Source organism: Mustela erminea, chromosome 8 (assembly GCF_009829155.1).
Source record: "Mustela erminea isolate mMusErm1 chromosome 8, mMusErm1.Pri, whole genome shotgun sequence".
NCBI classification, from domain to species: Eukaryota; Metazoa; Chordata; class Mammalia; order Carnivora; family Mustelidae; genus Mustela; species Mustela erminea.
The window spans coordinates 81,457,886-81,472,485 of record NC_045621.1 but is presented as its reverse complement, the minus strand read 5'-3'; the positions used below and the strand labels follow the sequence as shown (position 1 = coordinate 81,472,485).

The following is a 14,600-nucleotide window of genomic DNA, read 5'->3' as shown; positions in this document are numbered from 1 at the left end:
CTCTCTATCCATGTTCTCTCTCCCTCTCTCTCTCTCTTTGGGGGTAGGGGGTTGGGAGGGAAGAGTGGTTGGTGGAAGCCGTGTACTTAAGTGATGCATCATGAGAGAGGGAGTATTACATAGCCCTCTTCTTTCTTAGACTAGTTTTGGTCAATTAACCACAACCTTTCTTGTCAAATAGAGAGAACACAAGCCCCAACGCTCTACAACAGCTCTGACTGTGTCTTCTGTGTCTTTGCATGGGAGTGGCTATTTTTGGAACTCTTCCTGTAGAGTTACTTGCTGAATTTCTTCAATCTCCAAATCCTCTTGTGCTTTGCAGGAGAAGCTGTGCCCGAGGATGAACAGATCAGTGCTAAGGACCAGAAGACCCTGGAGCCCTGTGACAACACCCCCATCATAGACAATATTGCTCCTGTTGTCGCTGGCATCTCTGCAGAGGAGAAGGAGAAGTACGATGAGGAGATCTCCAGTCTCTACAGACAGCTGGATGATAAGGTCTGTAGCCCGAGATTAGAGTCCTCACTCTGGCTCTGAGACTAAAGGTGGCAGGTCCTGGAGCTCTTGGCCAGAAGCAGCTTCAAGCCCCACGGGGCTGACGTAGGGGGGTGCAGACTGATGTTCTGTCTGTCTTCTTAATATCTACCCTAACTCTTGATTGGGGAACTTGATTCTTCCAGAATGGAAGCTTTCATGGAAGTTTGACTGGAAGACTGGAGAGTTGGTCTAGATAGAGAGATAGTCTTCACTTCTAGATGTGGGACTGGGGCTCATCACTGCGTGCGGGTGGGGATGGCGTCAGTGTGCATGATCTTTGTTTAATTATCTCTTCTATTTTTCTCTGGGCCTGTTCCTCACCTCTTGAAAACTTCAAGTGTAGTGCCAGCTGTAGCGACAGTGTGGTGGCTCCTAATGTTAAATGTGTTCTGTAATCATGTAGCTCTCAGGCCCTGGGACGAGGAACCATGGTAGTGGCGTGGGGTCGGGCCCCTTGTCCAGTATTGGTAAATGTGTTTTCAGAGGCATACTCTTGAATGAAATAGTTTGAACATGCTTTTAGGGTTGTCTAATTTTATGGCAGACTTTGGGGGCTCAAATAGTCATGTACATTGCATTTGCCCAAGTTGGACCAAAGGAAAAGAGACCTTGGAGAACACTGTTCCTCTCCAGTTAAGGTCGGGCTAGGAATCCTGGAGGCATAGGAAATTAAATTGATGTCTCATGTGACCTCGGCATATTGCCCTTGGAATATTCTAAATCCTTTCAGTTCATTTCATCAAGGTTGTTGATATTTTTAGTCCGATTTAATCTTTTTTGCTGTGGTTTGGCTCAGAGTGCTTGGGGACACTTCTGGTTTAGCCAAAACCGCTTTATTATGTGCACATTGCCATTAATCTTACAGGCCTGTATATTCTGAGTAAAGCTCAGTCTGCATCACCTCTTCAAGCAAAATGTGAAGCAAGTTCTGTTTATCTAGGACTCTGGGAATTTGCCTTGTAACCACAGCATTAAACTGGGCACACTCCTACCCTTTTGGTAGCCTATTTGATGAGATATTCACACCTTTGAGAGCTGGGTTAATTGCCCTCAGGCACTTGACATACTGTTATTCTTCCATTTCTAACCAGACATGATTATGCAAAACGTCAAAGTCAGAGAAAAAGGAGATCAATAGTAAGTTAACAGTATATGCAATTTCTTGATTTCTCCAAAGAAAAGGTATTGTTTAAACATACTGCAGTTTTCCTTTTCACTTTAGAAATGATGAGTTCACGTTAGTAATCCTCAAAGATTTTTGGATGAGGGATGATAACCTGATTCTACACTTTGTTTTCTATAAATAGACTCCCGCCGTGGTTGGAATTGGGGTCATTTCCTTTGGTAGCATAAGGAGCTTTCATTGATCCAACAGAGACTGTAGAGTCTTCAGTGTCGCTTCTGAAATGTAGTGAGGAGGACTGAGTGATGAGTGAGGAGAATGCCAGGCCTTGGGGATATTCAGGTGGTAGCTGGCAGAGCTGACCCTAGCGTCTCTGCCTCCTGATGACAAGCGTCAGACACTTCCTGTTATGTCATTTTCCTATAGCATGTGCTTTGAAGATCCTCTAAAGCACACATTTTGAGGTTAGCATCTGTGGTCTCTCACAGGGGTTGCTGGGATCTGAGAGAGTACTTAGCTCACACGCCTCAGCCAGGGGGACCCCAAAGCTGGTAGTCTGACGCTAGTGACTCTACCCATGGACTGCCTGATTATGTCTCATCAGCTGTCATTCTTATTTGTCTTCCACTTAAAGGTTCTAGAAGGTACTTCATGCTTCTGACAAGATAGGTAGTTTGGTACCTTTGAGAAAACACAAGTTGAGACAGGGTATCTTTAGATTATTGAGTAGTGGAGCTGAAAGTATCTAGGTCCCGATGAGAAGCTAGCCCGGGGAGTACGTGACTTGCCCAGTTTATATCACGTGTAGGTGGCAGAGGTGGAACAAGGCTGTGTATCTTCTGGTTCCCAGGGCTGTGGACATCCTGTGTTGGTCTTAGTAATTTAGATGAGGAACTTGTCAACCCTAATGAATCTAATTAGAATGTTTTGGGAAAAAGACCGCACAGTCTCCCCCAAGCTGTTCCTTCTGCCCCTCTGTGCTGGCCCTCCAGGGGTGTCAGGATAGTTACCGTCAAAGGCAATACTGTGCGATGGAAAAACATACACTTTAGAGTCAGACCTGTGTCTTAATGATGCTGGGGCTTGGACTGATGAATGGCCTCCCCTGCTGAAGATGTTTTTCTCATTTGCAGCTTGGGGCTCCTATCTGTGTCCTCAAAAAGTTGCAGTGGGGATTAAAAGGTTCTAGTGTGTAGCAATTGCTCAATAAATAGTAGTTTCTTTCTCTTCTGGGTTCTGTTTACTTAAGGGAGAACACCATCCTACGTGGCATCGGGGGGTGGTGCAGAGGTGGGTTGCGAGCAGAGTTATAAGAAGAGCAAGTTGGTGTTGGCCCTGTTTCTTTCACTTCTCATTTCCTCTAATACTAGTGTTTTATTGGAAATATGTGAGAGGAATTAAGTGCAAGTAGAAATATGTTGAACCTTATTCCACTAATTACCATTGCAATGAGGACATTTTTTATAATTAAGGGTGGCACGTGACCAAGGGACTGCTCACCATTTCACATGCAAGCAAATTTAAGAACAAGAATATTTTCTGACAAGTGCTTTGAAATTGGTTGTCTATGGATTAAGAGTCAGCATCAGAGGGAGCATGTTCTAAGGAATGCACTCGAATGTGTAGATATAGACGGCACAGCACATTTTATTATGGAAGTTTTGAAAACATTTTAAGATTATGGTAGACTATGCTAATTCTTTGGAGAAGTTGCCTTAACAAAGGGTAAGTGTAGTCTTGGAGGTATCTCTGGTATAAGTCATTCATGTCCTTACAATGTAATCCTTGTTCCTCATATCCTTCCCAGATGGGCTGGTGGCCCTTGGTTTCTTACTGTACCTCAAAAATCATTGCACCTGGCTTTTCACCTGTCAGGGAGGGAGCTGTACCTTCAGGCTTTGAAGCGAACACAGTGTAAGAACAAAGGGCTGGCTTCACCGTTCTGCCTCTCTCCTGATTTGTATCAACTTGGAGTTGTTGCTTATGTATCCCAGGGGAAGGGATGGCAGCTCCCTGATGTTAAACTCTTGAGTCTTTTATGTTAAGATGTTTAATATTTATGTGCCAAGGAACATAAACACAAAATTGTTCCTGGTAACTGACATTCTAAGTTTATAAAGTAAAAGAGGAAATATGCCCTACAGAATAGTCTCCTCGTTGTGCAAGTATCATTTTTTGGCAGTTTCACTCAGTGTAATTTCCCTAATTCTCCTGCCAGAAATCGGATTTGGGGAGGAAAGTCATGAGCATTTTGTCAAACCATTAAAGAAACATGGGTGTAAAAAGTTCAGTAGAAACAGGGTTCCCTGAACAGAGAAGAAATAAGGCCAAAAGATGTTCTACACAAAGGAAAATGAGGGAGAGATCCCATAATCCTGATTTTAGGACTTTCTTGCTCCATGGGTCAGTCAGTCCGAATTAAATGTATACATACACAGGACCAAATAGGCTAGAGAATAGCCCACGGTTCTGCAACCCAGACCCTTGAGTTCACCCCTGTAACCTCACCTCTGGAAAAGCCAGAAGGTGCGGTGCAGGATTTTTCTGGGCTGCTGGGAGAACATCTGGGCGGCACCAGGCATGCAGGAGGACCTAAAATACTGAATCTGACTCTGCGTGGGGTTTGGAGCCTAGAAGTGTTACCAAATAGGATTTTTCTCCTGTTTTTAAGGGAGGGGGACCGTAAAGCCAAGTTGTTCTTCGCAGGCGAGGCTTCACATTTGCATTTGAATTCATGAAAATCTTTGTAGTGAAGGCCGAGCCCCCCTGGTGAAACGCTGTCCTGTCTGCTGCTTTGCCCAAGCTGGTGGGCAGAGTCCGGGGAGAGGCTGACCCGTTTGGACCGGGCAGGAGGAGGCCGGCGGCTCTGGCTTTTGTGGCAGCGACACCTAGTGGCAGGAGATGAGAGTGACGGAAGCAAATGGCCTCTGGGGAGATCGTTTCCCACTTTAATGATAGGCCAGAAAGTAAGCATTATCGTTTCTACATCCCCCACTTCCTTGAGTTTTTTTTCGTTTTTTGCTTTTTTAGACTGCCAAGAAAATTAACTTCTAATCAAGCGGGAGATCTGCTCATGCCGAAGATTAATTCTCTAGTGAATGTTCTCCAGTCTCTCTAAGTAAGAGATTTGAAGTGGAAATACTGGTCACTCCTTCCGATCACATGGCAGCATTCCTGGTCATTGATGTGTTTGACGAGATTTGGAACATGAATATATTACAGTGCAGATGGTTCGAAATTCACTGCCTTATTTTTTGTTAGCATCTTTGAATTGGGAGTGCTAGCTCCAAAGTCCCTTCCGATTCCCAAACCCTAGATCTTTGATTTCTGGATGAGGAGGAATTGCGTTCAATATGTAGGATATTTTATATCCCAGAATACCCAGTTGTTTCACCTGCTGAGAAAGGTGGGCGCAGAGGAACTTTAACCAAATCAAGATCCCAGAGCCAGTCTCTCACCTATGAGGAAGCACCACACTATTCCCTTCATCTTATCAGTAAAGCTTACAGCTGGCACTCTGGTATCCGACTGTTGTCGGGAAACCAGGATATCAAAAATGACATAAGTAACCCAAAAACATTAAACATGATGTTTCGTTTCAGGATGATGAAATTAACCAGCAGAGCCAGCTGGCTGAAAAGCTAAAGCAACAGATGTTGGATCAGGACGAGGTAAAGAATGCAATAAATTTTTTTTATGAAGTTCTCTTATTACTCTTTGTTGTTGATGTTTGTTCCAGAGATTTAATTTGCAAAGAATTTTTTCAAAAATCATTGAATCATGTGGACATTTCCTGGCAGATTTCCTTTCAGGGCCTCTTTAAAGCTGATTTTTGAAAATAAATATCTGACTTCGTAGAGCTCTGAGGTTTTTGAGAGTGAGTAGCTCGTTGCTACACGTAGTCTTTGAAGAGCAGAGATAAAGGAGTTTGGTGGTTGGGCAAAGGTGATTCTAATTCCTCATACCCAGGCCCAGCACTCCTATTGCTTGCTGTTTAGTTTTTTCCCACCTTTGAAAACCAGCTGGTTCGGGTCTTTGATATACACTATGTTCTCATACTATCTTGTAGGAATTAAATAACCAAAGGGGGGAAAAAAAAAGTAGAGATGGAGGGGACAGGAAGACAAAGAGGAAGGGGGTCCAAGTGCTTACATAGTATGTGTTTGGTACAGTAAAAAGGAGCCAAATTGTTTTCAGTCTTTCCCTGGATGGCATTAATATCTGTAGTGAGTGTCTTTATTGTGATGTGTTTTGCCAAGTATTTCACAAATAGGAAGCTAAGCAAAGGGTAGATAGCCAATCTGTCAAACATAGATGATTAGTGGTTCTCTTGCTGAGCACCATCGAAGTATTTTTTCTCTTTTGTGCTTTAGAGTACTTTCTGCTTTGTTGCTAATCTGCTATGGATTGGATCACATCATATAATTCTAGGTGGCTTGGGTTCATGTCCCCAGTCCCAGCCTTCCCACAGAGCAAATTCTCTCTACAGCCATACGTTTTTTTCCTCTTTGTTTTCCTTTGTTGCTCCAGGGCAATGATTGTGGCCCTTGTCCAAATACTTCCCTTGGCAGGGAGATCACCTATGCTTTTGCCATCAGATCATTTTACTTTTTTATTTTTATTTTTTTAGAAGACTTTATTTAGGGGGCACCTGGGTGGCTCAGATGGTTGGGCATCTGCCTTCAGTTCAGGTCATGATCTCCAGGTGCTGGTATCGAGCCCCATATCGGGCTCCCTGCTCAGCGGGGAGTCTGCTTCTCTCTCTCCGTCTGCCTCTCCCCTCCGCTTGTGCGCACGCGCTCTCTCTCTCTCAAATAAATAAATAAAATCTTTAAAAAAATACAAGACTTTATTTATTTGACACAGAGAGAAAGAGATCAGAAGTAGGCAAAGCAGCAGGCAGAGGGGGAAGCAGAATCCCTAATGAGCAGGGAGACCGATGTGGGACCAAATCCCAGGACCCTGAAATAATTACCTGAGCCGAAAGCAGAGGCTTAACCCACTGAACCACCTGGGCGCCCCAGAGCAGTCATTTTAAACTGATTTTTCTCTTAGGTTTGGGTGGGTCTTCCATCTGCTTAATGTTTCCTGCCTTCTTCCTCCCATTCTATGCCTTTGCATCTCTAACTTGGTACAACTGCCTATGACAAACTTACTTTATGTAACAGTTAAAACTCAATATTTTTTTTCTATATTGCCAATTTTACATAGGAATGTCAGAAAATACAATAGGCAGGAAGATCATGAAAACGTCCACAAGCCTAGTCATTCACTTTTAACTAATGTTAATATTTGGGATATATCCTTCCATACATTCAAGATGAATATAAAGAGAAGTTGACAGTTGTTCTTGTATGCTGTTTTGGTTGACTCTGAAACCGACCTGTTTACAGTGTGGAATAATGATAATGTTAACAACCATGGAAGTATTACCGTTGTCCTCAGAGATGACTCCGTTCATTCTTTGTTCAGCATTTGGAAGAGCCAGCAGCAACAGAATGTAGAAATTTTTTTTTTTTTTAAGATTTTATTTATTTATTTGACAGAGAGAGATCACAAGTAGTCAGAGAGGCAGGCAGAGAGAGAGGAAGGGAAGTAGGCTCCCCAGTGAGCAGGGAGCCCGATGTGGGACTCGATCTCAGGACCCTGAGATCATGACCTGAGCTGAAGGCAGCGGCCCAACACACTGAGTTGCAGTCAACACACTGAGGCACCCCGAAAATTATTTTTTAAAGATTTATTTATTTATATATTTGACAGACAGAGATCACAAGTAGGCAGAGAGGCAGGCAGAGAGAGAGAGAGAGGAAGCAGGCTACCCGCTGAGCAGAGAGCCCCATCCAGGGCTCGATCCCAGGACCCTGGGATCATGACCTGCGCTGAAGGCAGAGGCTTTTAACCCACTGAGCCACCCAGGTGCCCCAGAAATTTTTGATTTGTAATCAAGTCTTTGAGTTCAGCCTATGCAGCTTTAAACCTAAATAAATAAATAAATAAATAAAAATCAAAGAAAAAGAAAGATTTTTGAAACCTCATGCTATTTTTAAAAAATTATTATCTAGATATACAGTGGGATTTCTAGTCATGCTGAGCATGCTATATCTGCTTTTTTGGAGAGTGCATGAGCGGCGGGGGGGCGGGGGGCAAAGGGAGAAAGAGAACCTTAAGTAGGCTCTGCGCTCAGTGTGGAGCCCAACACAGGGCTCAGTATCATGACCTGACCCAGACTCAGCCTTGAGGTTTCACCAACGAGCCACCCAGGACCCTCCCCCACACCCCCTACCCCTACCCATATCTGTTTTTAAAATCACTTTATTTGGGATAGAACACAGCACAGAAACGCTTGAACATTACGTTCACCAGTTTCATGCCATCTCATTTCCCCAGCTTTTGGCTTCCACAAGAAGAGACTACGAGAAGATCCAGGAAGAGCTGACACGTCTCCAGATTGAGAATGAGGCAGCCAAAGATGAAGTGAAGGAAGTTCTCCAGGCCCTGGAAGAGCTGGCTGTCAATTACGACCAGAAGTCACAGGAAGTGGAGGACAAGACCAGGGCCAATGAGCAGCTGACAGATGAGCTGGCCCAGAAAACGGTTGGGGCATCTGCCTCTGGGGGTGGGACTCTGGGCCGCTGCTCCTGTACTCGATGTTGACGTCTGTTGACAGACACTGTATAGGAAGGCAGCTGGCAGGGTGGTTATTCAGTGTCAGAGGCATTCTCTGAAATCTTCCAGTAACTGAAATACCTCACGTAGGTGACTTTTGTCACTCGTTCCGGAACTGGGGATTGTTTTCTATCCAGGGGTTTTATAACCTTAGCAGGGATGCTTTGTGAATAGTCAAGAGAGTGCAGAACTTAAGAGCCACAGAACTCCTAGCTAACATTGTGACTTTACAACTATGAGACCTTAATTGAGATGTTTAAACTTTGTGAGTATTCGTTCCCGTATCTGTACAATATGGCATTAATAACAGGCCCCTTTCAATACATGAGAATTAGAGAACATTGATATAAAGCACTCAGTGAAGGCCTGTGCCTATGCTACAATACCAATAAATTTGTCACAGGTATTATAGTAACAAATGAGCGTGGGTGACCGATGGAAGGTCTGGATGGCACTTCTTGTTTACAGTGTCCTGAATAAACCCATTCCTTCCCCACGACTTCTGGCCGCAGCCAGGAACTGACTGTCCTGGTGGGGAGCTAGTGCTCCCAGGCAAAGACGCTGCCCGCTGTGTGCGGTGAGCTAGCAGCCCCCCAGGGTGCGCATTTGGTGAGGTGGCTGGTGGTGCGATGTTTCCATTTTGTCCTTTTCTGCTTGGAAAATAGGTGGTAGGAAGCCGAATGGCTGTAACCGGCTGCCCTTGGCACCTCGGCGCAATGGCCTGGTATGATGGGACTGTGCCCAGCTTGCCTCGTGGAAAACATCCAGTCCTCCCGGGCCGCGCGTAGCAGATGGTGCTGGAGAGCGCTCATCTGCTGACCGTAGAGCCGACGGGAAATGCTCCGAATTCTGTGTATTCACCTGCACGAAGGAAGGCTTTTTAAAGGGCTTCCCAAGATGGAAACTACTGCTTCCGTAGGCTTTAAAAACAGAGCAAAATAAGTGATAGCAATGCCAAAACAAAACCAAAAAGAAGCAGAAAAACAAACCAGAAGTCACCTAGGATAGGAGACTTCGGCTTTCTCTGCTTACTGTTTTCTGCTGGATCCTTTAATGAGCCTTTCATTTCATTTGCATCTCAAAACAGTGACACATTTTCCCTAATACAGTTCTTATTTTCTGCTACGCCCAAGTATCACTAGACTGGTTTAGAGTACTGTTTCTAGCCAGACCATGGGCAAGGGTGCTAGTATAATAGCCGTGATGGCAGACTTGCCTATGTGTCTTTGCCTGCAGCTCCACAGCTCTGTACTGCAGCAAAATTATTTTCTTTGTTGGCTGAGTGAGTACCAAGACACCAAAGCACGGCTATTCCTCTCATGTGAAGAGTTCATCAAGTTAGTTGTAAATCTCTACCTTTGGGTAACGTACGTGAGAGACGGAAAAGAGATGGGTATTGATGTTTGGCAATAAAAACGGAGCTACTGCTCTATGTTAAGATGGAGGCTCTCAGCCAGTTTTGAGAAGAGACGAAGTGTGTTCAATTCGGCTTCACCAGGAAGATCCCACGACTTTTTAAAAGTTGTTTTCTAAACACATGAATGGCTCTCTGGGCCTTCCTGACCTGTCTATTATTATGAAGTCAGGTGGGAAATTTTGGAAATGGTCCAGGGAGGAGGTTCGCTTGGATGTGGAAGTGGAGATGCAGGTGGGGATGCTTGGGACCGGGGGACTGAAACAGAACATGTCGAGGATACGAAGATGCATTCACGCCTTGTTAACCTGAGGGCTCCTTTTGGACTCTGTTTTTAAAAAACATTTCACCGCCCTGCAAATCGTCATGGGATATGTAGACATAACCTATCAGGCCAAGGCCAAGTCTCCTTTTTATCAAAGACGGCGGTGCTATACTCTAGTTTGACTTTTGTTGAAAGTGCATGATATGATAAAAGAACTCCATCCTGTGTCATGTCGTTATTCTTTGCAATGCAGCGGGTATGAATTGGTGGGCAGCTCTTCTAATTTGCTGTTAAAATGTGTTTTTCAGACGACATTGACAACCACACAGAGGGAGCTGAGCCAGCTACAAGAGCTTAGCAACCACCAGAAGAAGAGGGCTACGGAGATCCTGAATTTGCTGTTGAAGGACCTGGGGGAGATAGGCGGAATTATCGGCACCAATGATGTGAAGACGGTAAGCCAGCCCCTCTTTTATCTTGTCTACCTGCTCCTACAATGGTGGGGTCCTAAGCAAGCAGGGTCTGTGTTTTATTCTCCTAAGTATCCAATACTCAGCGTAGTGCTTTGCACCCGCCACGTGCTTGGTAATACTGGAATGAACAAACCAAGGGCTGATTGAATGACTAAGTGAATGATTGGCTGGATTTGGCAGAGGAGAAAAAATTACCTTTCACATACAAGAAACGTCTTCAAATTTTGGTGAGCCTTATGCAGATGGGGTTATTTCTCTAACTTACATGCCAGTGTCACAGGAGTTTGGAATTGGATAGGTTAAGCAATACTTCTAGTCTCAGAATTGTGTTTCTCTTTTTCTGTGAGAACCCAACAGAATGAAAATTCCCCAGCCAATCAGTATGAATTAGGAAAGCTTTCAGCTGAAAGTAATAGGATTCTAACAGTGGCTTAAAAATAAATCCACATTTAATTATTCACAATATGAGAATTTTGTGTAGAATTTGCTATTCGGGTTGTGATCTGCATCACCTGGGAGTCTGTTGGAAGTATAGACTCTAGGGCCACTGCAGACCTACTGAAATTAGAATCTGCATTTTAACAAGATGGCCCCGGTTAGTCTAACCTTATTCAAGTTTCAGAAGTGAATTTTGATCCATTGTCTCAATGATGTCAAGGATTCAGGCCTTTTCTTTATTTCCTTTCTGCTTTCATTAGCTTGTTACCTTTTCACATCTGTAGCCTTTTGTCTCATGATAGCAAGATAGCTGCTGTAACACCAACCATCATATCTTCACACAAACACATGCAAGGCAGGATGGGCTGAAAAGGCAGCCAGTTCTCATCAGGAGGAAACTATATCCCAGAAATCCCTAGTAGATGTCCTCTTATACCTTATTAGCCAGAATTGGGTCATATGGTCACCCCAAATTGCAAGAGAAACTGGGAAAGCAAAGAGAAATAGTATTGCTGTCACTGGCTTCAGCCAATCGTGATGGATCCTCTAGAGTTGTGCACATTGGTGCCACTGGTAGCAAGGAAGTAAGGGAGGCGGGGAGAATGGGGGTGGTATGAAATTGTCTGTGAGCTAGGAATAGAGGGACAAGAGAGTGCGTAGAAAGTTATCAGCCAAGAACAATTATCAGTTACCTGCGGTAGGGAGACATAGAGAGCTAAGCTAGAGATATTTTTAAAAATAGCTTTGTAAGAGTATAGTCTGAGAAGTTTTGACATATTATACTCTCATTAAACCATTACCACAGTAAGATCATGAACGTATCCATCGCCCCAACAGTGTATGGGACTGTTTCTGGTCTCTAGTCTATTTTATTGATCTAATTGTGATGCTAAAACCACACTGTTTCGATTCCTGTAGTTTTTGTTTTTGTTTTTTTTAATTTACTTATTTATCAGAGAGAGAGGGAGAGAGAGTGAGCACAGGCGGACAGAATGGCAGGCAGAGGCAGAGGGAGAAGCAGGCTCCCTGCGGAGCAAGGAGCCCGATGTGGGACTCGATCCCAGGACGCTGGGATCATGACCTGAGCCGAAGGCAGCTGCTTAACCAACTGAGCCACCCAGGCGTCCCATCCTGTAGTTTTGTAATCATAACACAGCACCCTTGTACAGAGTAGCCTTCGGTACGTGTGGCATATTGTGGCAAGCCATGGAATGGTATTATATCGCTCAACTTCCACTTCCTGAGCTCCTAAAATCAAATTCTTTGAGGTCAGCCATTTCAAAGGCTGAGTTTTACATCTGTCTGCTTTGTGGGAACACTTAGATTTTGAGCTGGGATTGTTAAGTACTAGAAAAGGCTCCCCCAATTCTTTCTGTTTATAGACATTTCTGGGAAGCCTAGAAATCCCTTTTTAGATAATATCGCAGATCTAGTCTTAGAGTATACGACCTCTTATAAGCCTAATCATTCTTTCATAGAACCTCTATTGTAACTGAATATTTCATGAATCTTTGCGAATGAATCTAATTTTAGTACAGAATTCTCAGATACTATAAGATTAACCCATTCAGCCCCAGTTGGGTGGCTTTATGTTTGGGGATTTAATTTTTAGAAGCATGCGTTGGTACTGAGCTTCTGAGATTTGGGGGATTAAGTGGCCCATGCATTATGAAGGTGGACTTGATTTATGAGAAGTTGGTGCCTGCTGCTGATAACGATAAAGGAAGATATTTTTATGCTACATTCTAAAATAGAGCTGATAAGAAATGCTAATGAAATCAAGGAGTGTCTGGGTACTTCGGCATTAAAAAAAGAATCTTTACCTTTGGGAATCTGAAGTATGATTGAAATTATTTTTAAATACTTAGCTGGATGTTTTCAAGATATTTTTGGATTCCAGACATTGGATGCCTTAGTTAATTTCATTGATAACTGGTTATTTTCATTGACAATTCTCACTCATAGAGCATCATATTCTTAATCATTATGAGGCCTTTTTTTCCCCCCACAATTATGACTTATTCTTCAGGGCAATGAGAGCTAATGTGTAGGAGTTGTGTGACTGGGCAATTCACTATACTTATCGGGCTTCATTTTCCTGATTTGTGCAATGACAAGATGAGCCCACATTATCTTACAGGTTGTCAGAAATTGCATGAGTTATACATATATTTCTTAGATCTACATTGTGGGCATAGAGAATTGGTTATGACCTCTCAATAGACATAATTCTTTTATCTAAGAAAATGATCAGATCAGGGAGACATTTGTCAGTGACCTTGTTTTTCTTCCTAAAACCCTATTCAGTTCCCACATGGTGACTCCTGGTCATACCCTGGGAAGAGGGGAAAAGATGCCCTCTTTCCAGAATATAACAGGCCCAGACAGCAGGGTAACAGAAGAACCCATATTTCTCCAGTTCTGTCATGTCTTGAAACATTTTCAGAGCCCAGGCAATACTTTGTTTAGTCTACAAAACAAGATGCGGCCATCCAATGATGAGATGAGCCTCGAGTTGACTTTCCTTGGGTTTATTAGTGAACTTCCTCTTCTTATCTTTTTCCTATGTCACCTGGCTTTCTTTAAAACAAAAGTTTCCAGAAGTCTAGGATAGAAAGTTGAGGTATAGTAAATGAAATGGATTGGATTAGTTGCCAGATTTTCTTTTGACTTTGGGTCTGGGTGAAGTACAGGTGAAGAATTTCGGGCAGTTGAGGGGCCCTGGGCCCCAGTAGCATTGGGGACATTTCTATAGCGTGGCCAGTGCGGCAGATACATTTCTGCAGATCCTGGGCCTGAAATCAGCCCTCATCACCAACAGCCTACATCCCATCAGCCTCTTCGATACAGTCTTGGTTGTGTTGGGGCTGGGGTCTTGCTGCCAAGAAGGCTTGCTTCTCCAATCCCCTCCTGCCTATCAAGCTCTTGGAAACCACCATATCATGCCTGAGCTCTGTACTGCACAAAGAAAATGGACATTTCTGAACATTAAAAAAAGAGAGAACAAAAAGAAAAAAAGGGACTTCTCATCCCATTCTGACTTTAAGGTATTGGAATGGCAACAGTCACCTTACTTACCTTTTACTTGGCCTAGAAATGGCACCTTGTGCAATCACTCCATGCTCCTGAGCCCTGGGGTGGGTGGGTATGGGGGTGACTCCTATGTAGACAGGGTGGGAGGGGCCGGCAGCATCGCCTTCCCACAGAAAGGCAGCCTTTTCTCCTGGATTAGTCAGCTCTCCTGGATCACGCAGCGTAGTGTGTGCTGTTGGAGTCATTGTCAGACCCAGTGGAGAGTTATAAATAACATTTTAGCAACAAACTTGATTCCCCTCTTGAAATAACAGTTTACTGGGATTACTGAAAATTTTGAGTTTACTTTGAATGACTGAATATATGAACTCATAAGTGGTTAAGATAAAACAAAACCAAAATCAACAAAAACACGACTTTAAAGTAAAACCATTTGTTCAGAGTACCATTTTGTGGGGCAGGGGGGGCGGTGTTTCATCAGATTCAAAATCTCCTCTTAGACTTCCTAGGACAAGGGTAGGCTCCAGAAGTTATGGTTCTGGAAGGGGGAAAAGCATCCAGCTTGCATTTTGGAGGAAACCAAAATGTGTGCTATTTTACTCTTCCCCAATGCACATGGGATCTGGGCATGGAGTACAAAGTGTCCTTGTC

General features: G+C 43.7%; 1 protein-coding gene across 1 annotated transcript in view; it reads left to right on the top strand.

The window, feature by feature from the left end:
* The window catches only part of KIF5C (kinesin family member 5C), a 157,057-nt gene that overhangs the window by 103,308 nt on the left and 39,149 nt on the right, over positions 1-14,600 (top strand). Inside the window, exons 12-15 of the mRNA XM_032356183.1 lie at positions 323-498; positions 5,263-5,331; positions 8,048-8,254; positions 10,314-10,460. Of these exons, the coding sequence (XP_032212074.1) occupies positions 323-498; positions 5,263-5,331; positions 8,048-8,254; positions 10,314-10,460 (599 nt within the window). The remainder of the gene's footprint in view (positions 1-322; positions 499-5,262; positions 5,332-8,047; positions 8,255-10,313; positions 10,461-14,600) is intronic.